Raw genomic sequence first — 24,019 nt, 5'->3', positions numbered from 1 at the left:
CCAAATTTGCTTCTGGCTGCTAAGGCTTCATATATATTGTTACAAAGGCATAATCATCCGTTGATCTCATCATTTAATCTCAACCATAGATGTAATCTTGAAGTCTTCAATCTTGTCATCATCATGATGGTATGTTGTTCTTGTCTCGATGACATCTTGTCGTCATCTCGACGGCATGTTGTCCTTGACCTCGACATAGAGATCTCTACACTATAAAACCTAAAATTGAATTGGTGGAACAACACCACCTCATATAGCTTGTAAGCTCAAAAAGAGCTTCATGCTTCACATATAGGTTAGTTATCGTGTAGATGTAATTCACAAATTAAATTAATCTTCATGCATTATCAAAGTCAAAAACTTTCCAAATAATGCAATCAAATAGCACAATACTATTAAGTCATTAAAATCAAAATGTAGAACCTATGATCCAACAATAACAATTCGTAAAACACATATACTAACAGTCCACTTTCAAGGCGCGCTTGAATTTGAAGCATTCGGGTGCATAATAAAATAAACACATGAGACCGTAAAATAACCCACAAAACACTCGTGCTAAGGAAACACATAAATTTTATGTATATACTTAGTAAGAACGAAACCTACAATTACAAAAGAGAGAAGAGTTCCTCCTAACCGTTACGATAGAAACTCCAATTGTGTGAGTGGGATTGGCACCAAATGATGTGATAAGTGCAATTTGTGCCAATATGACCAAAGCCTCACACAAACGTTATTGAAAAGCCATAATAAAAAAAGAACAAAAGTAAAAAAGTAAAAAAAAAGTAATCAAAGCTGGTTACTTTGTGTAACAAATTTAAAGAGATTTCTTTTTTTTTTCTTAAAAAATTGTACTTATTTGATAGGACAAAATATTTCAAATTTAAAAAAGGAAAAAAGAGAGCCTTCATGTGGATTCACACGTGGATTCCATTCATTGCAACTTTAGTTCATCAAACCGATTCTCTACGTCCACTATGTATACGTTTTATTGTCTGATTCACATTTCACAAGAGAAAAAGAAAAACGAGTTTTATTAATTCTTCCGTCAAAATTGTTTTTTTTTTGTTTAATTTTTTCTTAATTCTTCTCTATTTAATCGCCCAGTACCTCACATATAGGACATACCCACTTCATTCTTCTTCTTCTTCCTCCTCCTCCTCTGCTTTTGAAGGTCTCTAAGATGTTCCATTAATTTGTCCTGTCTATACATACATATATGACAAATATATATATATATGTCACTAATTTATGGTTCTTTTTTTCTTTTGTTTTCTGTTTGTTTGGGTTTGCAGATCAAGTAGGGATATATACATAGAGAGCAATTAATAATGTCTACAGAGGAGAAGAAAAGGTTGCAGAAAAGCTACTTTGATGTATTGGGTTTGTGCTGCTCTTCAGAGGTTCCTATGGTTGAGAACATCCTCAAATCCATTGATGGAATCAAAGATTTTTCTGTCATTGTCCCAACAAAAACCCTCATTGTTGTCCATGACAATCTCCTCATTTCTCAGCTTCAAATTGGTAATTTTTTTATTTTTCTTGTCTTAATATAATTTTTTCCAGTAATTATGGGTTTTAGGAAAATAATACAGAGAAACAGTGAAATGAAAATATGAAATTGACATATATAGGAAATTTGTTTGGTGGGTGTCATTAATTAAGGAATTTGTATTTCTTTCCTTTCCCTAACTAGTTTTTTTTAACCCAAAAACATTAAAATTTATCTTCTTTTTTCCCCTCTTTTTTTTTTTTTTTCAGGGCTAAAGATTATGGATAATAAAATATAAATAAATGATGTAAATTAATGTTTATTGGTGGATTAATGAATAATTGCAGTGAAGGAACTGAACAAACAGAGACTTGAAGCCAATGTAAAAGCATCAGCAGGAGATGTGGGTATCTTCAAGAAAAAGTGGCCAAACAAATACACATTTGTTTGTGGTTTATTGCTTTCAATTGCAGCCTGGAAATACATGTACCATCCTTTGCAATGGGTAGCTCTGGCTGCGGTGGCCGTCGGGCTTTTTCCGATCCTCCGTAGAGCCTATGCCTCAATTAAAAACTTTAGGTTTGCAGACATCACCATCCTCATTCTTATTTCAGGTAACTAAACCTAAATGTCTTTTAACATTTTTTTAAAAAAATATTTTTGTTGTTGTTGGGTGAAAGAAGTAGTATATACGTGTAATGGGGATGACAACGGATAGGATAACAGCAACGCGAGCGTGAAAGCGATAACCTTGACATATTTAGTGCTAGAAATCAAAATTTGTAGTCAAATCAAAACCAATCTGATACGTCAAATGTTTTGCTTTAGTGGTTACTGGTTAGGTGCATGTTGCTTGCCGAGTATTTCTTGTCTTACCCACCATGTTTGTGTTTTGTCTTTTTTTTACAGTGATAGCAACATCTGCCATGGGTGACTTTTTAGAAGCTGCAACTATTGTCTTCTTCTTCAACTTTGGAGATTGGCTAGAGTCAAGGGCAGGCCAAGAGGTTCTTACCCAAATCTCAACTTCTCCTCTGTCTTTTGCAAACAAGTCCGGCTCGGTTTGTTTCATGGAAAAGTACTGCTCATTCATGGAAAATATCTAATGAAGGAAACAACTGGTTGAAAAATAGTTAGGGGTTCATCTGATTTGTTTTCTTTTCTTTATTTACCGTGTTTTCTAAAATGAGCAACCAAACCTGTTTTCGGGATTGTTCTGAAAACAGAAAATGCATGGAAAACAAGCAAACCAAACAGATCCTTAAAATTGGGTATATATATTACAGTTTTCCTTTGATGGTCATGGTTTTCATTCTTACAACCAATGGAAAATTATAATTTTTTTTTAGAAGCAGGATTTTCCTTGAAATAAACACGCCCTTAAGTTTTGGTAAAGTGAATTGAAATATACAACATCTTCTGTGAAAAATCATGATCTTGTTATGTTTGATTGATTGTCTGGCGAATCCGAACGTTTGAAGTATTTGCATACTCTTGTTTCAGACAAACGCAGTGATGCAAGAATGGATGAACATAACCCCTCAAAAGGCAGTCATAGCCCAAACAGGAGAAGAAGTAGAAGTGGAAATGGTCAAGCTGAATACAATCCTTGCTGTTAAGGCTGGTCAAGCTATACCTATTGATGGAATCGTCGTTGATGGCGAATGTGATGCTGATGAGAGAACTTTAACCGGGGAGTCATTTCCTGTGTCAAAGCAAAAGGACTCTACTGTCTGGGCCGGCACGATGAACCTGAATGGTAATCACTTTCTCTAGCTGATGCAGGCTTGAATTTGAGGCTAATACGTTCTCTTTTTTTGTTTTCCAGGTTATATTAGTGTCAAAACAACTGCTCTAGCTGAAGACTGTTTGGTGTCTAAAATGACACAGCTAGTAGAAGAAGCTCAAAACAACAAATCACAAACTGAGAGATTCATTAACAAATGTGTCAAGTATTATACTCCAGGTTAGCTTGATCTTCTCTCCTTGTTTATGGTGTATTTTTAAAATCATTGCTCTCGATTAATTACAGGTTTCGTATTGGTTTTCGTCTGTGTTTTTGCAGCGGTGATACTTATATCGATGTGCTTTGCTGTGATTCCAGCCGCGTTAAGAGTTCACAACCTCAAACACTGGCTTTACTTAGCTCTGGTTGTTTTAGTAAGTGCATGTCCATGTGCTCTTGTCCTCTCAACCCCAGTTGCAACTTTCTGTGCAATTACAAAGGCTGCACATTATGGTCTTCTAATCAAAGGTGGCGAATATCTTGAAACTCTTGCGAAAATTAAGGTCATGGCTTTTGACAAAACTGGCACAGTTACAAGAGGTGAATTCGTCGTGACAGATTTCCGATCCCTCTGTGATGACATTAGTATTGACAGATTGCTTTATTGGTAAGACCTTGTTCTGTTTCCTCTTAACCTTACTGAAATACCATAAAGAGTTTGATTCCCCGATGGATACTAATAAAAGTATTCCTAATCTATGAAGGGTTTCAAGCATTGAAAGTAAGTCAAGTCATCCAATGGCAGCTGCACTTGTGGAATATGGAAGGTCACTTTGCGTCGAGCAGAAGCCTGAAGATGTGGAGGAGTTTCAGAATTTTCCCAGCGAGGGCATCTATGGAAAAATTGAAGGCAAAGACATCTATATTGGAAACAGAAAAATTGCTCTTAGAGCTGGTTGCAGAACAGGTGATTTGCATTCAGAATTATATAAGCTGAGCTAGTTATTCTGTCTTCGCGCTCGTTCTGAATAATCTTTAGTGCTTATAAATCTCTAGTTCCAACTACGGAAGGTGATTCTGATGGAGGAAAGGGTGTAAGATACATATTTTCCGGGGCAACCCCAGCGGGAATTTTCAGCCTCTCTGACGCTTGTCGAACAGGAGTTGATGATGCAATCAAAGAGCTTAAGTCACTGGGAATTAAGACTGCTATGCTTACCGGAGATAGCAATGCAGCAGCAACACATGTACAAGAGCAGGTACACTCCAAATCTAAGCTCTATATATGTTCTTTGCCTAGCTGAATTGCCTTCAGTTAAGAAATGGGATGACGAATTCAACGATATTAAGTACATTTTTCTTCACATACAATTTGCAGCTAGACAATGCAATAGATTTGGTTCATGCCGAACTACTTCCTGAAGACAAGGCAAAGATTATTGAAGGATTTAAGGAGGAAGGTCGAACTGCCATGATTGGAGATGGTGTGAATGATGCTCCTGCCTTGGCAACTGCAGACATTGGCATCTCAATGGGAGTTTCAGGCTCGGCTCTGGCAACTGAGACAGGGCATGTGATTCTTATGTCAAATGATCTGAGAAAAATACCAAAAGCCATCAAACTCGCAAGAAAAGCTCATCAGAAAGTTATTCAAAATGTGGTGCTGTCATTTTCTACAAAAGCCGGTATCCTTGCCTTGGCATTTACAGGTCATCCACTTGTTTGGGCTGCTGTTCTTGCTGATGCAGGAACATGCCTGATAGTAACCCTTAACAGCATGCTGCTATCAAGAGGAACCCACAAACACGGAGCAAAATCTGCCGAATCTCGTACTAAACACGAACATAATCCTTCTGGTGGTAGCCACAAACATCAGCATTGTTGCTCTCAGAAAAAGAAACAAGTAGTATGTGAACCTAAAAAGTGTTCTACTGCAACATGTCAGCCTAACCCTTCGGGTTTCGACTCATGTGGGACTAATAAGTGCAGTGATTTGCATCAATATCATAAGTGCTGTGATCATAGTAATCGTAACACGATCCATACTGATGCAGTGGCACATGATCATATACACAACCATGGCTGTTCTGGTTCTAAAAATCTGAACTTGCATCCGGAACATGAGGGCGAAAACGAGGTTCATGTTGCTAACCATGTTAATCATACCATTGACATAGAAGAAGGCAACAAGATTTCTGAGAGCAGTCATTGCCATTCAATTCATTCTTCTGACTCAAGTAAGACAGATTCCTGCTGCAATCATCACCATCAAGATACAACCATAGATGACCCACCAGACCATATGCAATCAGTGGCTCTGCAAGCTTGTATGAGTTTGGAGAAGAGAGAAGTTGGGACCTGTTGCAAGTTGAAGCAATGTTGTAATAAGGTAGGACACCTTGGTTTTGTATCTGGGTTTGGTGGAGGGTTGTCTGAAGTAGTGATAGAATAAATTTTGGTAATTGCATAGAAGCCTAAAACTTTTAAGTGGCTACTTCTGCAATCACGAAGTTATATAGGTTAGCAGTGTTGCACATATAGATTCCAAGTATGCATGGTCTTTGTCCTACGTGGACGGACGGATGTTGTGGAGTGCTTAATACCTTCTCCACATATAATTAGGTTCATATAGTTTTGCCAATTATGAAGAAAACAGTCTGCTACTCCAAAGAACTCCCTTGCGAACCTTCCTACTCAACTAGTCTGCTTGCTTTTCTGAATTGGTATAAGAATCCACGCCAAGGCAGTCATATCCCACGCGGCCACGCCCAACTTGTATAATCCACCGTCGATTGACTAATGTCGTTCCTAAGCCTTTGTCATGTGTCAACTGACGCAAGATGGACAAGTGGATCTCACAGCAGGTAGCAGGTTTGGATTATAAGTTCATAAGGTTTGACTTGACTGTAAAAATTGAAAAATGAGGGTCAATTCATAATGATAACTCGGGTAGAATTCGTAGATTTCGGACTGTCAACATGTTGATGTGTCGCTTTGACCGTTATTGCACCAATTAATTCGGCTGAATTGGTTTGACCGCGACACATTGACATGTTGACCACTCTAAATCCACAAATTCTGTCCGGATGATCATTATGAAACGTTTGAAAATTTAGGGTTACTTACTTGACACATTTGATCTTTCAGTAACCAAGATGAAATATTCTTAGTCATATATTTCAGTGACCCGAAAATTCATTTAACCCGCATAAATACGTAGCCTAGAACTCACTTCAACAAGTATGCTAGAGAGAACTTCCTTCTCTAATTCATATCCGAGAACCCTAATGGGTGAGGTCAAGCTCACCATGGGCGACCTGAACTTGGTTTTCAAGTAGTGGTTGCCCTTTCAGTATTATAAAGGCTGTGTTTGAATGAGGGTGTTGGAGAAATTTTAGATTCTTTGGAATTAATAGAGAAGGAATAAAGATATATATTTTTAGATAACAAAATTGGTCGGTCAAACCCACTAATATTAAGACATTCCATATTCTGAGAATCACATTCAAAAGCTCATAGCATCTCCACTCAATGTAGCACCACATTTAATCTTATTCCAAGTGAAATTAAAAAAGGTCTTCCCATTATTTGTCCAACTTTCTAAATATTCTTCTTTTTCTTAAATGTTCATATTCCAAATTAGAGGAAGAGGTCAGTTTCTGTAAAATGTTACTTTTAATAGTATGGCCAAAATAATATATATAACTCATCCAAAGAAAAAAGATAACTAATAAATGATAAAAAAAATGTTGTTTTTATTATTGGTGATAAAAAAAATAGTAAAATTATATATGATGAGGATTTTCACATACGGATACGTGCGTCCGATTTTTGCCTCATGTCACAGGACTTTGGTTTTGCTGTGGGGTCCATTGGTTTGGGCCCCAAAGCAACACATGAAATTGACTCCTGTAACTTATATATAAGTTATAAGTTACGGGCGTCCGTATGAGAGCCTCCTCCTCATATATATATATAAAATCTTGTGATTTAGACTTAGTGGAAGCCACCTTATATTTGCAGTGTAAAATTCCCTGTCAACAAAACAATATCTGGAAGAGATCATGTTCCATAATTTTAAACATTATATTACACTAGGAGTCCATCTATTATTTGATTCATGTATTTATTTCAATATTGATTCAAAGATTGTTGCATCAAGCTATAGCAAAAACGAGCAGAATATTTTTTGGCGACATGAGAGTATGTTAGATAATTTTGAAGGGTTGCATATAGTCATATTCTCCCTTTTTTTTGTGACTTTGCAGAACTTTCCTTTTCGGAAAGTTGGAAGATCTTGTTGAAAATCCAAACCCAAACACATCAAGATCATTGCCCATTATGGACCATAGGTCGGCACAGATTTGTTCTTCATGGGCCATCACCAATAATTCTTAGTCCTAAAAAACATATTACTAGTGTGAGAGGTGCAATGACTTTACTTATATATCATTCAAATTGGGTCATGTCATTCGATGTGGAATATTAGTGTTTACGCATGTTATTGACTTTACTTTTCTGGCGACAACATCAAGTGTCGCATCATTTGGTAGCCTACCCTTTTTGAATGATATAGCTACCACAAATAAATAATCGTGCACACCTTTTCCCATCCTATATATAATGCCTTTCCTCATCATTCCAATACACGTCAAAACATGAACATACAAGAAGAGAATTTTGGTCTAAGAACTTTGCATGAAGAAGTTGAGAGTAGAATGTAGCCAAGGATGACTTGCCGGCCGGCGTTTGCTTGGTTTTGATCATCATCTCGGTTACTCCGGCCCTGGCAAGCTGTTCTTGGCTACATTTGGTTCTCTTCTTCTCATGCGAGGCTCTTGAGACCTGCAAAACCTAGCTAGATCCAATGAAGCAACTCCACCATTAGATATTTCAAGGTTCGTCCTTTGTGTGTTTGCTCCTGCATGTCCCTTCCAAAGATATAAATGTAGGTATTACGTATTCTAAGAGTTCTATTGTGATGGGTGCCTCGATTTGTCTATAATTAGGCTACTTCTCTCTCTAATCCTTAAATTCATTATACGCTTGTACTCACGCAACTTCCTTTTATAGATATGAGCTCGCGTCTGGATGAATTCAAAAAGTCGCACCCGGGCGCACGAGAACGCCGTTCGGGAGCACTCACGTCAACTCACCGCAGTAGATCAAAATACAACATTCACAAACAAACAGACTCTATGTCTTTTTTGTTTTATAAGTACATACGTGAGTTGAATATTTGGCGCCTGGCGTTTTGATTAAGAGATTGAGAGAAGTACTTAATTTAATTAAGTGGTGAGAACTTGAACACAATGTTTCTTTTCATATCTCCATCGTATTATGACATAGTACACAAAGCAAATTTGTTTATTTGATTGGTGTTTTCAAATTTGTAGACAAACCCTCAAAATGTTCTAACTTAAAGTGAAGCTTGTCGTTCACATGTTGAATAAAGGTTTACATGGGAAAAAATGCATAATTGAAGCAATGGTTGAACTTGAATTCTCACAAGTCAAAAATATTAACTGGATTCGATTAATTAAGTGGGATGTGAATATTGTTGGGTTTCTTTTTAATTAATTGCAAAAAAATCTGACTAGATTGATTCTTGTCTCATTGTGTTTGTTACTATTGACATTAAAAAAGTTTATTATTACCATTTTACTTTATTATAATTTGAAGAAATTGAGAGAAATGAGAAAAATAAAGTGAGAAGTGGAAGAAAAATGTGAGAGATCGGTTTGGGTTCAATTCACTTGCTATTGTCCTCCATGCTCTAGACCGAAGGCCAACGTGATTTTGTCATTCAAAAGTCGTCTTAATTGTTGAGGTATTTGACCCATCTTATAAACCACACCACTTGGTATTCTCTAAGCAATTGATGTGGAACATTTTCATGTTCGAACACTTCCTCGTACTTATGGACTTGGTTATGCGAGACCAAAAGGTGGACTATACGGGTTTCATGAGCTACCACTCGGGTGGTAAAATTCTTAAGGGCCTTTTTTTTTTTTTGTATATGTAAAGGATGGCATGAGTGACTAGCATAACAACTCTCTCTAAGTCTCTGGACATGACAAATAGAGTACCCACTTGCTGTGAAGTGTCTGTTTTGAGCCACACGTTCTTAAGGGCATATCCATCACTATAACCCAAACAAAGAGTATAGTTGGAGAAGACTCTTGGCAAAGTGATATTTGGTTCGCCAAATTTAACTTAGCCAACAACTTGTTAGAAATTATACATAGGTCGCAGCATACGAGTTTGAACCTATGACCACTATTGACAAGAGTCTTAACCAATTGGACTAGATGAGCACTATTTGCACTCCGTTTTTAACTAAGCACATCCCACTCATCGCAAATGAAATCAGTTCGACGACTCATTCTGCTAGAGGTTCATTTGGGTTTTTATCAGGATGAACTTGTAGTGCGTGCAATCCAAAGAGAAGATAAGAGGAGGTGTCAATCAATTTCATGATTAAATCCTAATCACCAATATTCCTTCTCTTTCTAACTTTGATCAAAACAAAAACCCCCAATAGCCCACATTTCCTTTCAAAACCCTTGCCAGACCAGAGCCCACACTTCCTCCACACACAGACTTCAAAAATGACATCTTACCATCATCACCACTGCTGCCCAAACCCACCAGCCACTGTTATGCCCAACAACATACCAACTTGCACCACCACAAGCGCCCACATATCCACTCCTACAAACCATAGCTACTCTTCTCCAGCAACATCAGCAGCAACAATCACTACCCATATATACCCAACAAAACGCCATAACCTTAAGAATCACACTTCCAAAAGCAACACTTCCAACAATAAAAGACTTACTTGAAATAAAAAAGAGCTACAAAATCAAACCCAGTCTGTTGATAGATTAGGTTTTTTGCAAGTTAATGAAGTGTACTTAATTAAATGAGGGGGGTAAATAGTGCTCATCATTGGACTATCCCTTCTTGGTACAAGTAAACCGTTCTCGAATGATGAAAACATTTGAATGGGCTGATATGACTATAATGAGACCAATGACAATCACGTATGTAAGCTACCTTGCACTATTCATTGTTCATTGCACAAAGAGTGCATCTATCGCACAACACACTGAAAGAAAAACAATAATATACCTATATATATATAACAAAATATCTATTGACTTATATAAGCCAATGACACATAAAGACTAACCAAACAAGGAATTTAGTGTGGTAATCTTAATTCACCTAGAAGTAATCTAGATAGATAGATAGTTTATGTTAACCCAACTAATATAGGATAAACCAATATGTAGAGTATATGGGAATATGCACTGTTATTATTAAGAGCTGCTATTTGGTTAATCTCAGTCACACAATATACCAAATTCACATGGTCGAAACCTAAGAGTGCTCATCAAACCTTTGAATACTTTAAGGTGTCTTTTGGATTGCAGAATCCATAAATAAGAGTTTTCTTTTACCAATGATTTCTATGTTTGATCGGGGGAATTCTAAAATTCCAAAGAAAGCTAGATTCCTTTCAAAGGAAGAATTCTCATTTCCTCCCAAAAAGAGAGGAATCCTCCTTAAGGAGGATTGAGAATGCTCACTTATTTTTAGTTAAATACATATTTATAATGCCCTTTTGGAAAACACATAATTTCGACAATATCATATATCTATAATTGAAAGATTTTAGGGTTTGTTCACTCTCTTTCGTCTAACTTCCATCTCTCTATTGCATTTTTGTTATATCCTTTTGTGACAATAAATTTGTATCTTCACTACAAATTGTGAATTAATTGCCATAGAGCGCTCAATTAATCAAGCAATTTTCATATTCTACTAACTTTATATTTATGGCAAACTTGGTTTCTCAGTGTGTATACGTATATATACAAGAATTCTCACATAAGGCTCTAATGTAAGGGTGTAAAATAATTATGGTATGTAAATCATGAAGAAGAATTCACCTATATATAGATATTCCAATAATCAGAACTAGTAATGAATGACTTTGTTTTTAACAAAGTCAATCCTTGGTAGCTAAGCATATTTAACATCTTAACATAATTTGTTAGGTACGATTGTTAGCTAGTCATGCGGGTTTCTTCAAAATTTGATTATGAGATTTATAAATAGTTCAATTCACCAGAGTTTATCTATACATATTGTACTTGGTTAGTGTGCATGCAATTAAGCTATATATAGTATTGCGCTTTTCACCTATACTTATAGGTTCTAAATATAACTACCAAAAGAAAATATAAATATATTTTATATGTATATGCTACATTTTGTCAAATAAAATTTTGATTTAAATTCATATCATAATCTATATTTCAATAATCTAATAATTTAACCAACCATAGCCAAGGAAACTAATGATGCTAGAAAAATAGTTTGACAATGTGATCCAAACATTGATAAGAAAAAATGATGCCTCTTTTCATTTTCATCTCCAAATTCGCTAATCAAACGAGCATTGAATAGTGTAATCTTTACATCCAAATCTATAAAAATAGAATATATATATATAATCCCATATTAACCAAGCAAGCAATGCCAACTAGATATGGCATTGCACTCTGTGGCGAATCTAGAAAATAAAATGAGGGGGGCTTGGGGCTCTTGATTTCTAAATTAAGTAATTAAAAATAATATCGACAATGCCAACAAAAAGTAAACAAAAAATCATGTATTGTTACAGTGATGACGGACTTACAGATTACAATTGACCCTGTCAAGTTTTCATCTTTTGTAAATTTTTCATAATTGTGTCATGTAAGTTAATTTCTGGGTGTTTTTGCTTTGAAAAAGAATGAGCACCTAATTCACCTCCCTGTGGGGTGGTGATTTTCTTTTGAGAAACTGAGCATAACTATGTTTAAACCAATATCAATAAATCATAGAATTAATTTTAAACAAATCTAAGCTCAGGGCTCTCCCCCAAATCAATTATGCTCAAGAATTATCAGCTAACAATTATTTATCATATATTCTTCATTTCCAAAAATCAGACCACATAAAGAATAAAAAATCAGACAACATAAAAGCCAATAGAATAAAAAAAAAAGGAAAAAGGAAAAAAAAAAACCATCTTTTGCCGAATTGTAAAAATTAGTTTTATATACAATATTTGTTAAAACTTAAAACTTGTATTTTAATTTTATTATAATTTAAGAGACAATAGAAAATTTATGTTCTAAAATATGAAAAATAACAATAAGAAATTTTTTATTTTTTTTATGACATGGGAATCCAATTTATTCAAACAATTTATTTCTTTGGTCAAATTTTGAGGCATGACCTTATCAAATAAAATTTTCCTGGTTTTTTTTTTTTTTTTTCCATTTAGGAATAATTAATTAATAATTAGATGTGTGGACTGTGGACGGCAATTAATTGACTCTTCATTAAAAATAATAATTAATTAATTAAATAAATAATTAGCCGGCTGACATGTTCTTGTTTTCTGTTTTGGAGCACAGAGAGAGGCAACAGCAACGACGACTGCTATAACACCAAAAGACTCTCCTCTCTCTCTCTAACACACAGAGAGGAAATTAGAAGGAACCTCAACACCCACAAGCGAATCGTCCAAGGAATCAACATCGAACTTACACACATATATATACATACATTTTTATATACAAACAATTACCAGTGTCTTTCTCTCTCTCTACCTGTCCATATATATATATACACACACATGTATATGTGCGTCGTGGTCTGATTGGTGTTGTGCCCTAGATCTTGATCTTGAATAGAAGCTGCGATTTTCAGATCTTTAAGACTTAGGGATCTGCGTAGAGCTCCAACCAGCTCTGCTGATTCTCAGGTTTGATTCTTTGATTTTTTACTATTTGTGGAATTTGTTTCGAACTCGAATTTGGCGCAATTGATTGGTTTTGTGCAATGCGAGAAGTGATTGTTTGAATCTATATAGATACGTTTAGGATTTCAGTTTCTTGTCCGTGAATGTTTACTTTTCTTTTGTTTTCTGGTAAACAAAACGGGGTAGGGAGACGGGGGGATTCTCTTTGTTTACGTTGACTTTTGAGATAACGTTTCCATTTTGAATTTGTAATTCAATTTGAACAAGCCTTGGTTGTGTGAGGTTTGTTGGATTGGTTGGTTTTGACTTTTGTTGGATTTCGTTTTAGGAGTTGGACGAATATCAGACTCTCTCTTTACGCATTCTTTAATATTATTTTTGGTTTATAAATTATTTGGATATTCTCTCTTCTATGGTTTATTGGATTGCCTGCAAAAGGATACACTCTTAGGATCTTCGGTTCCTGCAAAAAGGTAGGGAATGGTGAAAAAAGAAAGGTTCGACATCGGATGCTTTCTGTTTGGTTTATAAGTAATTTAAATTAGTTCTATTTCTGATACTTTCTGGTTATACTTCTCATTTTTTCTTGCTGTCCAAGTTTTTTTTTGGAAATTCAAAGCATTGCTAATGGATGTTTTGAATATTGTATACTTGGTTTGCCCTTTTTAAGGGAATTCCTTACAGTTTAAAGGGGTTATGGTTAGCAATATGCAATAGAATTTGATTATCGAAATTTACTGTATCCCAGTTTTATATTCTTGTAGGAGAAATGCCATTGCAAAAAATAAAGAAAAAGTATTTCTTTTTCGCGCTTGTTCGTTGTTCACATGTATGTATGTTGAGTTTAGCATTTTCTCATGTAATCTTTGGTCGATGATTATTTTTCAAAAGCGTTTATGGCACTTACTTAGTCCTCTAATGAAGTTGAATTCTTTCTTGTGGCAGATATTCCCATCTCAATCAATTAAAATAAAATTCGTGGATATTAGCGTAGTGTGAGAATTATATGGTGGATGGAATTGACAGAAGAGAAGGGCATTGGTTGGAGATAAAGCGGTTTGCTGTTATGCATTTTTACTTGATGAAGACAGATAAGGCATGGCGGCTGGGAATGGGTGACGTGCAGGTCTTGCCTGGGCCTCGCCACCGACCTCTGTCGAAGAGGCCAGTTTGGATTATTGTCTTGGTTTCATTGGTCAGCCTATTTCTACTTTGCGCTTATATATATCCTCCACAAAGTAGGAGCGGCTGCTACATATTTTCTTCTAGAAGTTGCAATGTCATTTCTGATTGGCTTCCGCCTACTCGTGCGAGGGAATATACTGATAGCGAGCTCGCATCTCGTATTGTGATTAGGGAAATTTTAAGTATGCCTCCTGTTCAATCCAAAAATGCTAAAATTGCATTCATGTTCTTGAGCACTGGATCATTACATCTTGAGAGGCTGTGGGATAAGTTTTTCCATGTAAGTCTATTTCTTTTTCTTTTTTTTTCCCCTTCTTTCATACTTATTCTTCTGTTATGTCATTATTCACTTTCAATATGAATTCTCTTCTTCCTTATTCTAATATATGCATGGAAGAAAGCCATGATCTCTATTCTTTAACAAGGCGGCATGAATAGTCTTCATAGACATTTTTTGTTGAAGTTGGCTCATGTATGCTTGTAGTTTTAACAACTTTCCATGTTTGTGCGCCAACTTCTTTAAAACTGTGGGGCTCTGGTATCTATATATTGTCAATCCTAGTTGTGTTTGCCAGTTATATGATTTAAAAAGTTTTTACTTTTTTAATATTTCCTCTTAGCAAATCATGGGGACTGTCTGTTTCTTTGAGGAAATAAATAAAGTTATTTTGTTTTACAAATTGAACCTGTAATTCCAAAGCTTACCTTATTTGATAGCTTCTTGTAACTTTTGGTTTTGATTATTTTACTTTTTTTATCCTCTGGGCTAATGCAAACAATCTAGAATGATTGATATGAAGATATTAAGCTATGGATTTATGTTTGGGTCTCTTGCATTTTTCACACACTTTATTGAGTCGGAAGCTGAATAAATTAAATTGCTCAGCTAAGTGTGAAAGCTGCATCCTGATCATTACCGGTTTTGAGCGTATGCAAAGTGAATGTTTTCTTTAATAAATCCGATTTGGATGTTCTGCAGATAAATATTGATGCTTAAATATTACGACACTGTTAACTACATCATGAATGTTCATAAGTTATTAAACATTATAGATTACTCTAAGGTGCCTTAGTCTTCTCTAGTTATTAATTGACATGGATCCTTAAGATTTTGTACACTTTTATATTGGTGTTGGGGGGGGGGGGGGGATACATACGTACATACATACATACATACATACATATATATATATATATATATATATATATATATATATATATATATATATATATATAGAGAGAGAGAGAGAGAGAGAGAGAGGGAGAGAGGGAGGGAGTAACAACCTAAAATCAGTTGCTTACAGAATGGTTAGGAATGAGTTGCTGGATCAATGAACTCTTGTGATTGTTACTCTTCTACCAGTTTATTTAAGAAGTCATGTGTAGGCTATACTGTTTCCTTGGAGTAATGAAAATCAAAGTTTCTATTTTTTTTGACTGGGCAATGCTAATCTATGTTAGATAGGCATATTTTCTGTTTCAATTAGATATTCCAAGTCTACATTATGTAGATTAGCGCATATTAGATGGGTGCATAAGGTGTGTCGTTGTAGATTGCTGATAGTTATAGTTCTTGCAATTTCTTTTTTTGTGGTGAAGCAATCATAACTGTTTTTTTAACATGGTCTCATATCCTTGGCTGAACTTAATTTATTGTTGAACAGGGACATGAGGGAAGATTTTCTGTTTATGTGCATGCATCAAAGGAAAAACCTGTGCATTTGAGCCGTTACTTCGTTAATCGAGATATACACAGTGAGCAGGTTCGGAAGCATTCTCCAGTTTACACTTCTTATAATTTACTTGCAATTGGTTTTCTTAGAAGGTCTGATGTTTATCACTTTGAAGATATGTGTTTAGAAGGGGAAATATATTCAGTCTGTTCATTAGCTATTGATGGAAGGATTCATCATCCCCAACCCCAACTAACTCATTCACCCCTGGGTGGTTATCCTTTTATTAGCATTTTAATTTAACAATGTATTAGCAGTTATCTGATAAAGATTCATTGGTACTAGAGGTTACACTTCTTATAATTTATTTGCAATTGGTTTTCTTAGAAGGTCTGATGTTTATCACTTTGAAGATATGTGTTTAGTAGGGGAAATATATTCAGTCTGTTCATTAGCTTTTGATGGAAGGATTCATCATCCCCAACTAACTCATTTACCCCTGGGTGGTTATCCTTTTATTAGCATTTTTATTTAACAATGTATTAGCAGTTATCTGATAAAGATTCATTGGTCCTAGAGGTGTAATTGTGAATATGTTAAGCTAGTTTCTTCTGCTTTTCTTTTTCGTCATAACCTATCTCTTTAGATTGCTTTTATGACCAACCGATCATTTAACAATCTAAGTCAATTCCATGGTTGATTTAATATTCAGGTTGTCTGGGGAAAAATTAATATGGTTGATGCAGAGAGGCGACTGCTGGCAAATGCTCTTAAAGATCCTGACAACCAGCACTTTGTGTTACTTTCTGATAGGTAATTACACCATCCTGCACTTTGCTTATAATTTGTCTTCTTAAAACTGAATTTGGCGACTGGCTGATATCAGTTTTCTAATTGGTTATTCTCCGGCCTATTGCAGTTGTGTACCATTGCGTGGTTTTGACTATGTGTACAACTATCTGATCTACTCAAATATCAGCTTCGTCGACAGGTAAAATTTTTCCGTATGTGGTAAACAATTATCTATTTATGTTTGTTAAGTTATTTAGCCTGAATCAAGGGAAAAGAAATTCCATATCAGATATTGGGTTTCCCAAAATAATTGTGTTTCAAATTTGATTTTAGTTCCAAACCTGTGTTCCTTATTGACGTGCAATTTCTTTTCTGTTCAGCTTTGTGGATCCTGGTCCTCATGGGAATGGCAGGTACACAGAGCATATGCTACCTGAAGTTGAGTTGAAAGACTTTAGAAAGGGTGCCCAGGTATATGTTCTTTGGTATGATGTAGAGGCTGGTAGGTCACTTACATGTTGAGAAAGTTCAAGCATGTGCTTAATTTATTTCGCCTTTTTTCTTCTATGTGGAACAAATGGCTTAAATATTGTTATTAGTCTTTTCACAATCTTTATTTTTGCCAGATGAACATTCATTATTAGTTGATCAGTATATATGTACATTAAAAGTAGGGGCTCATAGAAATGCTTGGGAGTAATTTCAACCATGGAGTACTAGTGTACTACAATAATAAATGTCATGCACTGTAAACTTTGCTCTTAAATACTTGTGCAAGTATATTATAATGTCAATATGTAATCAATGGCGAAACTGGAAGTGACGATGAGTTTGGAATATGTAGATACGTCAAAATGTGTCATATTTAATTTCAATTTCTTTCCTTAGCTTATTGTCCGAATTGTTTGACTGTACAGTGGTTCACAATGAAGCGGCAGCATGCGCTGATAGTTGTTGCTGACAGTCTTTACTACTCAATATTCAGGGATTATTGCAAGGTAAATTTGTTCAATGCATATTTGCTACACATTTTTCACATGTGTGTGTTATTGTCAAGATCCAATATGTTTATTTTTGGAGCTAGTTGAATATGTGTCTGTACAGAAATCTCTTTCCTGATATCTCTTACCGTTAATTGTCATCATCAGAACCTCAATTGCAAATATTTGTGCTGGCTACTTTTTGACCCCATGTGGATTCTCCTCCTGTCCTTTTGTGTCCAAATTTCTTGGTTCTTAAATATGTTTACTTACATCTAGCTCTGTAGCTGTTTACATAATCTCTGGGAGCACTTACAAGTGCTGGCGCACTCCTATTTTCAAATTATCTTTATTGTCCATTGTTCCTACTGCTACTTTTGTGGACATCTACAAGAACAGAAAAAAGGTTAAGCAGCAAGATTTAAACATAGTGTAGTTTCTGTGGCCTTAGTGGAAGAGAGAGCTTCTTTAAAACCCGTTAGTTGGATTAGGAATGGTTTTTGAACTTAAAAAGCATGCAATAAATCATTGTCATCGTTGTCATTAATTTATTGTTTCAAAGCCACTATTGTTAACTCGACAGGCTGCCTTTTGGAAAATCCTGTGCCTATACGTTGAACAGCAATGGAGAAAATGGTCATCTTGCTCTGACTTTACTGAATTTTGTTTAATGTTAAGGATGTGATTATATAGCTGCTGAGCTGATATATTGCCATTCGGCTTAACAACTCACAATGGTCAGCTGTGATTTGTTTTAATGAATAAAATAACTGACCTGCTGATCTATCTTATATTCTTGTATTATCTGTTAAAAGTATGGGAACTTTGTCAATGTGATTTTGCGCAGCAACTGTTAACATTGATATTATTGATTATTACAGGCAGGATTGGATGGGAAAAATTGCATTGCTGATGAACATTACTTGCCGACTTTCTTCTCTGTATGGTTTCTTCTCAATTTAAATCATGATAGCATCCTTCCCTTTCTCATAATGTGTTTTCACGAGTAGTTACCTTCTATATTTTTTTTCAGATGCTCGATCCAGGTGGAATTGCCAACTGGTCAGTGACACATGTTGATTGGTCCGAGAGAAAGTGGCATCCCAAATCATATAAGGCTCACGATGTTGCTTATGATCTCCTGAAGAATATCACGGTATGCATCTGTTCGCCTCTGTTATATACTTGTATGTTCATATTTTGTTTACATATAGCTCGTTGGGGTGCATATTACATCGCCTAATGATTCTATGATCAATGTTAGTGACACTGATTGTTTCATATTTCTGCAGTCAATAGATCAAAGTGTGCATGTCACAAGTGATGAAAAGGTACTGATACTGGAGCCATCATTTATTTGGACTTTAGACGTAAACAATGTGTGTTATTATAAGCCTAAATTTACTGTGTGCTTCCTTACAGAGAGAAATGACAGTTAAGCCTTGCTTATGGAATGGCATCCAGCGACCATGCTACTTGTTTGCTAGGAAGTTCTACCCAGAAACGATTGATAATTTGTTGCACCTTTTCTCCAATTACACGACAATTTGAACAGAGATTCTTTACTCTAAAATTCTTTGGTCGAATCAGCTGTTTTTTTTTTACTCCATCTCCCCTCATCACATCTCATATAGGTTGTAAATTGATGTAATATTGAAGCCCGAGTATTCCCTAGCGCGGTTATTTTGTTAATGGCAAATTAGGAGAACAGATGGGGTCAATTAGGGTTGCAGGTCAAGGGTTGGGGATAATTTGTTCTTCATTTTTTCCCTCAATTTTCTACCTCATGGTCTATTTTCAGTAGAGAACTTTATTTGAGGGAAATCCATTTTGGTGCATTGATCCTTGTTTAAGTTGAACATGTGAGGTTGCACATTCTGGCACTTTGGGCCTCCCTAATGAGATCTATTAGGAGTACAGAGTTCAAGAGAGGTAAAAACTTAAATTTTCTGTTGACCTTGGGAACAAATATCCATTGACTTAAACTTTAATTCCTTTCCTTGTTTGTGGATTGTAATGAACAATTAGGACATAATTAAGGAAAAGGAAAAAATTATGGAGTTTGGTTGATTTACTTCTAAATATATGAGATAAATATGAAATTCATAAAGAGTAGTTTATCTTTTTTGAAACGGGGGAGGGGATTGAAACCCTCCTTATTAGGATGATACACATCATTCTTACCACTCCAACTAGTGGTTTGGGTGTAAAAGAGTAGTCTATCTTCCAAAGAAAATTTGAACTAATTCTATAATGTTTTTTTTTTTTTTGTAATCCAAAATTAAACAGCAATCTATATTGTAAATGAAACTAAAAGATGATTCTAATTATCCTTATAGGAAATTGATCTCGAAATTTATAATTCAATTTATATTTTAAATGTGTTCACATCTTTGCTATTATGTTTTAATGTATTTTAAAATTGTTAAAATAATATAAATAAAAAACCAAATGTTTAAGTCTTTTTTTTAAAAAACCGACCGATTTACTTTCTTTTTTTTTCAGTTCAATTGTCGAGTCAAGAGATCAGATCCAGTTGTTTCCAATTTGATTGAATTTCCATAATTATATGTCGATTCCCGGTTCAACCAACTGGTACGGTTCAATTTCATACTATTGGTATGAATGAAGAATATTTTTCATGTATTTCTTAACGAAATAAAAAGATCACCCTTATAAGTAGAGGTGACAAAACTCTATCCGGTCTGAATGATTGAATCTGTCAAACTCGAATTAAATCAAGTTTGGACACAAGTTATACGTCCGAAATCTGGGTCCAAACATAACAATTTTGTCCAGTTAAAAATCGGGTTCTAGTCCAAAAACTGAAATCTTGTTCGATGTACTTATTCTTACCCTAATTCAGATTAAGCTATTATCCAAATTTAAATCAATATGAGTTTGATAAATTAAATACGTCCGAAATTCAATTTGATTAGGATCGGAACATATAAATATTTCATGAATACGTATTGTTTTCTGACATTATTTTTTATTGTCACCCCTACCTATATATGGAGATTTCAGTATTTTATATGGTATGATACTATGATGTCGATGCCATAATAATAATAAATAAATAAAATGAAAGAGAGTCCAGGGTCCCATGCAATAATTATATGGGTGCATCTAAATACACACAACTTTTACTAAGTACACACCACACTGATTTCAATGTATTGCACACATAATTCGGAATTCTATGAATCAGAGACAGAGAAGAGGAGATGAGAGAGAGAGGCCAATACTTTCTGCTTTGGTCATTGCCTTACATGGATGTGATGTGTCCCCCTCTCTCTTTATATACACACACATATATATCAAAACCCCATTAAACCTCTCTCAATCACTGAAAACGTATCACACATATATTCATTCACGCGCATGCCTCTTTTTCCCTAGATTTTCCTTTGCTTATTTTTTTGTACATTTTTTTTTATTATTTAGGTAATTTGAGGCAGATATTATAATTAATTAGATTTAGTTTGAATTAAATGGTCATGCAGAGTCCTTGAAATTAATATTTAAAAATTTTCTTAAGTCATCATCAACAAAAATATGTTACTATAAGTAGCAAACAAATGACAAGCTCTATATTTAGTATATTATATTCAACCTACCTACCATGACCAAGCAACAAGGTAACAAAGACTCTCAAATCCAGTGAATATGACGCATAAACACGAAAAAGACATATTTATTTTCTCATTCAACGCATGAAAAATAATGTGTAAAAATTAAATCACCAATTGATAATAATTATAATTATAATAATGATAATAAGAAAGATAAGTATAGGGCTGCTGTAATGATTTTCAAACATATATGTCAAACACTTTCGACATGTAGTGAAAATTTCATAATCTCATATATTCCAATATCCAATATATATCAAAATACTATAATTTGGCCATGAGCAACTTAAAGCATAAATCTGGCAACAAAGAAAGAATGTATGACACTGTATTATTATACATGTTGGCGGAAGGTAGAGGAGGTCAAGTGAGGAAGGGGGTGTCACTAAAAGAAAATAGTAGGTGTCACGCCCCGTCCCAGGAACGCGACTTATTGGCAACACGTGTGTGCACCCACGTGCCGCCACTCAAAAACCAAGACTCAATACATTTAACTCACCATTATACCAACACAAATTTTACACAAAAATTCGGCAGCACCTCCCCGTATATCGGAGAATGCCTCCTGCATAAAACATAACAATTTAAAATACACAATTCCCATAACACCAAACTAAATATCCAGGGCCTCCGGCCATATCATCTCAAACATAATTCATCATACACACATACATACCCAGGCATCAAGCCTAACCATCCAAAATCATCATTCATCCCACACATTTCGTATATATCCCAATATACCATTAAGCCTAAGACTAATCAAAGACCACACAAAATAAACAACAAATCACCACAAGTCCAGGCCATCCGCGTCACGCTCCTCCCTGCTGATCCGTAGTCGGAGCACTAGCGCTAGTACCTATATCACCTGAGGAGGGGGAAAAATGAAATGGTGAGCAGGAGGCTCAGTAGGGATACCGAATAGGAGTATAAATAAAAAAAACGGTCCGGAATATTATAAGGAAATAACGCAATGCAACAATATGCCATGTTGTCAAACAAATGCAATTCCGTACATCCAACCGAGCCATGTTGCTAGAGCCAATTAACCGGAACCACTAGCACATGCTCGCACAAATATTCCATAACATGCCACTAGAGCCAATTACCGGAACCACTAGTGCACGTTGACGTACATACCAAAATCCAACCCACCACTTTCACCATGCACAAATGCAGCATCACACATGAATGTCATGCAATTAAATTCATTGCGCGCAATGTCATTCAACCATGTAATCAAGAATATCGACTACTCGATAGATGACCGAGTGTCCACGGGTAATGCATTCAATATTAAACACACAACACCTAAATTTGAGTTCACAATCGCACCCAATCCAAGGCTTGTTTCCCCTTGACCAAAAAGGCGGAAACTAACAAATTTAATACATAATTCGGGTAGCCAATAGTGTTTGAGATTAAGGGTTAAGAAAATCCCTACCTCGCTTGAGCAAAAGCTTTACCACAAATCTAGCAACCACTTCTCCAAGTTCAAATAACCTAATTCATAACATTTACAATCACTTTCCTTCCAACAATATCAATTTCAACACATACAGTCACAATAAAACACTTACCTTAGTCAATTCTTCAAACCCTTGCTCAATCCCTTCTCCTCCAACACCAAATCTCAAACTAAGCTCAAATCTAACAACAATATGTATAAACTTTAGTTAATCATCAAGCTTTTACACCCAAAACTTCTAATTTCACGAAATCCCACAAAACCCATAAACCCTAGCTTGAAATCCATGGAAATCTTACCTCAATCTTGAAGAAATATTGAAAACCAAGCTTTAGAAAGTCCAAAATCTTCAAGTCAAGCTTCTTTCTCCTTGATTCACACCAAAATCCTTCTTCTCTCTAGTTCTCTCTCTCTCTCGGCGTTCTCTGTCAAAACCAGTGAAAGAATTAAACCTAGAACTGTCCCAATGTGTTTTAAACTAAAATTTATCGTCGAGTGTCCAGACGGCTCATAAAGTGTCTGGACACTTTGTGAAGAAAATGAGACAGATTGCATATCTGCTCAAAAACTGCTCGAGGTGTCCGGACACTTGTTTGGGTGTCCGGACACTTCACTTTTTTTTTTTTTTTTTTTTGGGTTTTCACAGTAGGGGTGTCCATTTGGTTTTCGGTTTGGTTTTTAACCATAATCGAAATGTCCGAATCGATTCAACTATAATATTTTAGAATCCATAACCGAACCATATATGTTCGGATAACCAAATCGAAATAATCATATTTTTTGGATCGGATCGGTTTTTGAAAGAATGGAAAAGTATGAATAAATCTCAAATAGAGTGAGAAAATATCTCATGATCGACTCCAACTCCATCTAACAAAATTTGATAAAAATTTGTGATAATGATAATAAATATATTATCTCATCACAATTAAAGAAAAATAAATTTATAAGACCGAGAGAAATAAAATGATCAAGAAAAATATCCAGTACTCCAAAATCATTCTCTCTTTTCTCATCTATCCTGCGTGACATAATTTAATTGGATGAGTGAATCCCACAATATACACTATTCATCAACACTCTATACATTCCAACACTTCATACTAATTTTCTCTATTTTCTCTCTCTTCCTTTTCATCATCTCTCTCTTCCTTTTTATCATCTCTCTCTTCTTTTTCATCACCTCTATCTTCTTTTTCATCATCTATCTATTCACCATTCATCAACTATATGCAT

At 35.2% G+C, this 24,019-nt stretch overlaps 2 protein-coding genes and 2 long non-coding RNA genes across 6 annotated transcripts; 3 read left to right on the top strand and 1 right to left on the bottom strand.

The window, feature by feature from the left end:
- The first annotated feature begins 1,087 nt into the window (after positions 1 to 1,087).
- LOC120005275 (putative inactive cadmium/zinc-transporting ATPase HMA3) lies at positions 1,088 to 5,894 on the top strand. Its single transcript, XM_038854822.1, has 10 exons — positions 1,088 to 1,177; positions 1,299 to 1,527; positions 1,843 to 2,109; positions 2,405 to 2,502; positions 2,999 to 3,254; positions 3,324 to 3,461; positions 3,561 to 3,888; positions 3,986 to 4,188; positions 4,278 to 4,480; positions 4,600 to 5,894. The coding sequence occupies exons 2-10, from the start codon at positions 1,335 to 1,337 to the stop codon at positions 5,671 to 5,673; spliced, it is 2,760 nt and encodes a 919-aa protein (XP_038710750.1). The 5' UTR covers positions 1,088 to 1,177; positions 1,299 to 1,334; the 3' UTR covers positions 5,674 to 5,894.
- Positions 5,895 to 7,847: 1,953 nt separating this feature from the next.
- On the top strand, positions 7,848 to 8,578 carry LOC120006607. Its single transcript, XR_005470050.1, has 2 exons — positions 7,848 to 8,169; positions 8,295 to 8,578. It is a non-coding gene; the product is annotated as an uncharacterized LOC120006607 (long non-coding RNA).
- A 4,165-nt stretch (positions 8,579 to 12,743) lies between these two features.
- LOC120006707 (glycosyltransferase BC10-like) lies at positions 12,744 to 19,631 on the top strand. Of its 3 annotated transcripts, none has more exons than XM_038856841.1 (11): positions 12,744 to 13,050; positions 13,993 to 14,512; positions 15,897 to 15,995; positions 16,618 to 16,718; positions 16,825 to 16,896; positions 17,078 to 17,168; positions 17,615 to 17,695; positions 18,559 to 18,618; positions 18,711 to 18,833; positions 18,970 to 19,008; positions 19,100 to 19,631. In XM_038856841.1, exons 2-11 carry the CDS (start codon positions 14,054 to 14,056, stop codon positions 19,226 to 19,228), a joined length of 1,254 nt encoding a protein of 417 aa, XP_038712769.1. In that variant the 5' UTR covers positions 12,744 to 13,050; positions 13,993 to 14,053; the 3' UTR covers positions 19,229 to 19,631. The 3 variants fall into 3 exon arrangements, with proteins under 3 accessions (XP_038712769.1, XP_038712771.1, XP_038712772.1); XM_038856843.1 differs by lacking the exon at positions 12,744 to 13,050 and adding an exon at positions 13,370 to 13,520; XM_038856844.1 differs by lacking the exon at positions 12,744 to 13,050 and adding an exon at positions 13,403 to 13,544.
- A 2,278-nt stretch (positions 19,632 to 21,909) lies between these two features.
- On the bottom strand, positions 21,910 to 22,791 carry LOC120006609. The gene is made up of 2 exons (XR_005470051.1): positions 22,760 to 22,791; positions 21,910 to 22,183 (listed from the first exon to the last, which is right to left on the bottom strand). It is a non-coding gene; the product is annotated as an uncharacterized LOC120006609 (long non-coding RNA).
- Positions 22,792 to 24,019: the final 1,228 nt, after the last annotated feature.

Source organism: Tripterygium wilfordii, chromosome 9 (assembly GCF_013401445.1).
Source record: "Tripterygium wilfordii isolate XIE 37 chromosome 9, ASM1340144v1, whole genome shotgun sequence".
Taxonomy (NCBI): Eukaryota; Viridiplantae; Streptophyta; class Magnoliopsida; order Celastrales; family Celastraceae; genus Tripterygium; species Tripterygium wilfordii.
This window is presented reverse-complemented; position numbering and strand designations above follow the sequence as displayed.

Bases quoted from the DNA above. Each gene is read 5' to 3' on its own strand.
- LOC120005275 (XM_038854822.1), top strand. From the start codon at position 1,335: ATGTCTACAGAGGAGAAGAAAAGGTTGCAGAAAAGCTACTTTGATGTA. The intron at 3,255-3,323 runs GTAATCACTTTC...TTTGTTTTCCAG, and splicing joins CGGCACGATGAACCTGAATG to GTTATATTAGTGTCAAAACA. The intron at 3,462-3,560 runs GTTAGCTTGATC...GTGTTTTTGCAG, and splicing joins TGTCAAGTATTATACTCCAG to CGGTGATACTTATATCGATG.
- LOC120006707 (XM_038856841.1), top strand. From the start codon at position 14,054: ATGGTGGATGGAATTGACAGAAGAGAAGGGCATTGGTTGGAGATAAAG. The intron at 16,897-17,077 runs GTAAAATTTTTC...TTTTCTGTTCAG, and splicing joins AATATCAGCTTCGTCGACAG to CTTTGTGGATCCTGGTCCTC. The intron at 18,834-18,969 runs GTATGCATCTGT...ATATTTCTGCAG, and splicing joins ATCTCCTGAAGAATATCACG to TCAATAGATCAAAGTGTGCA.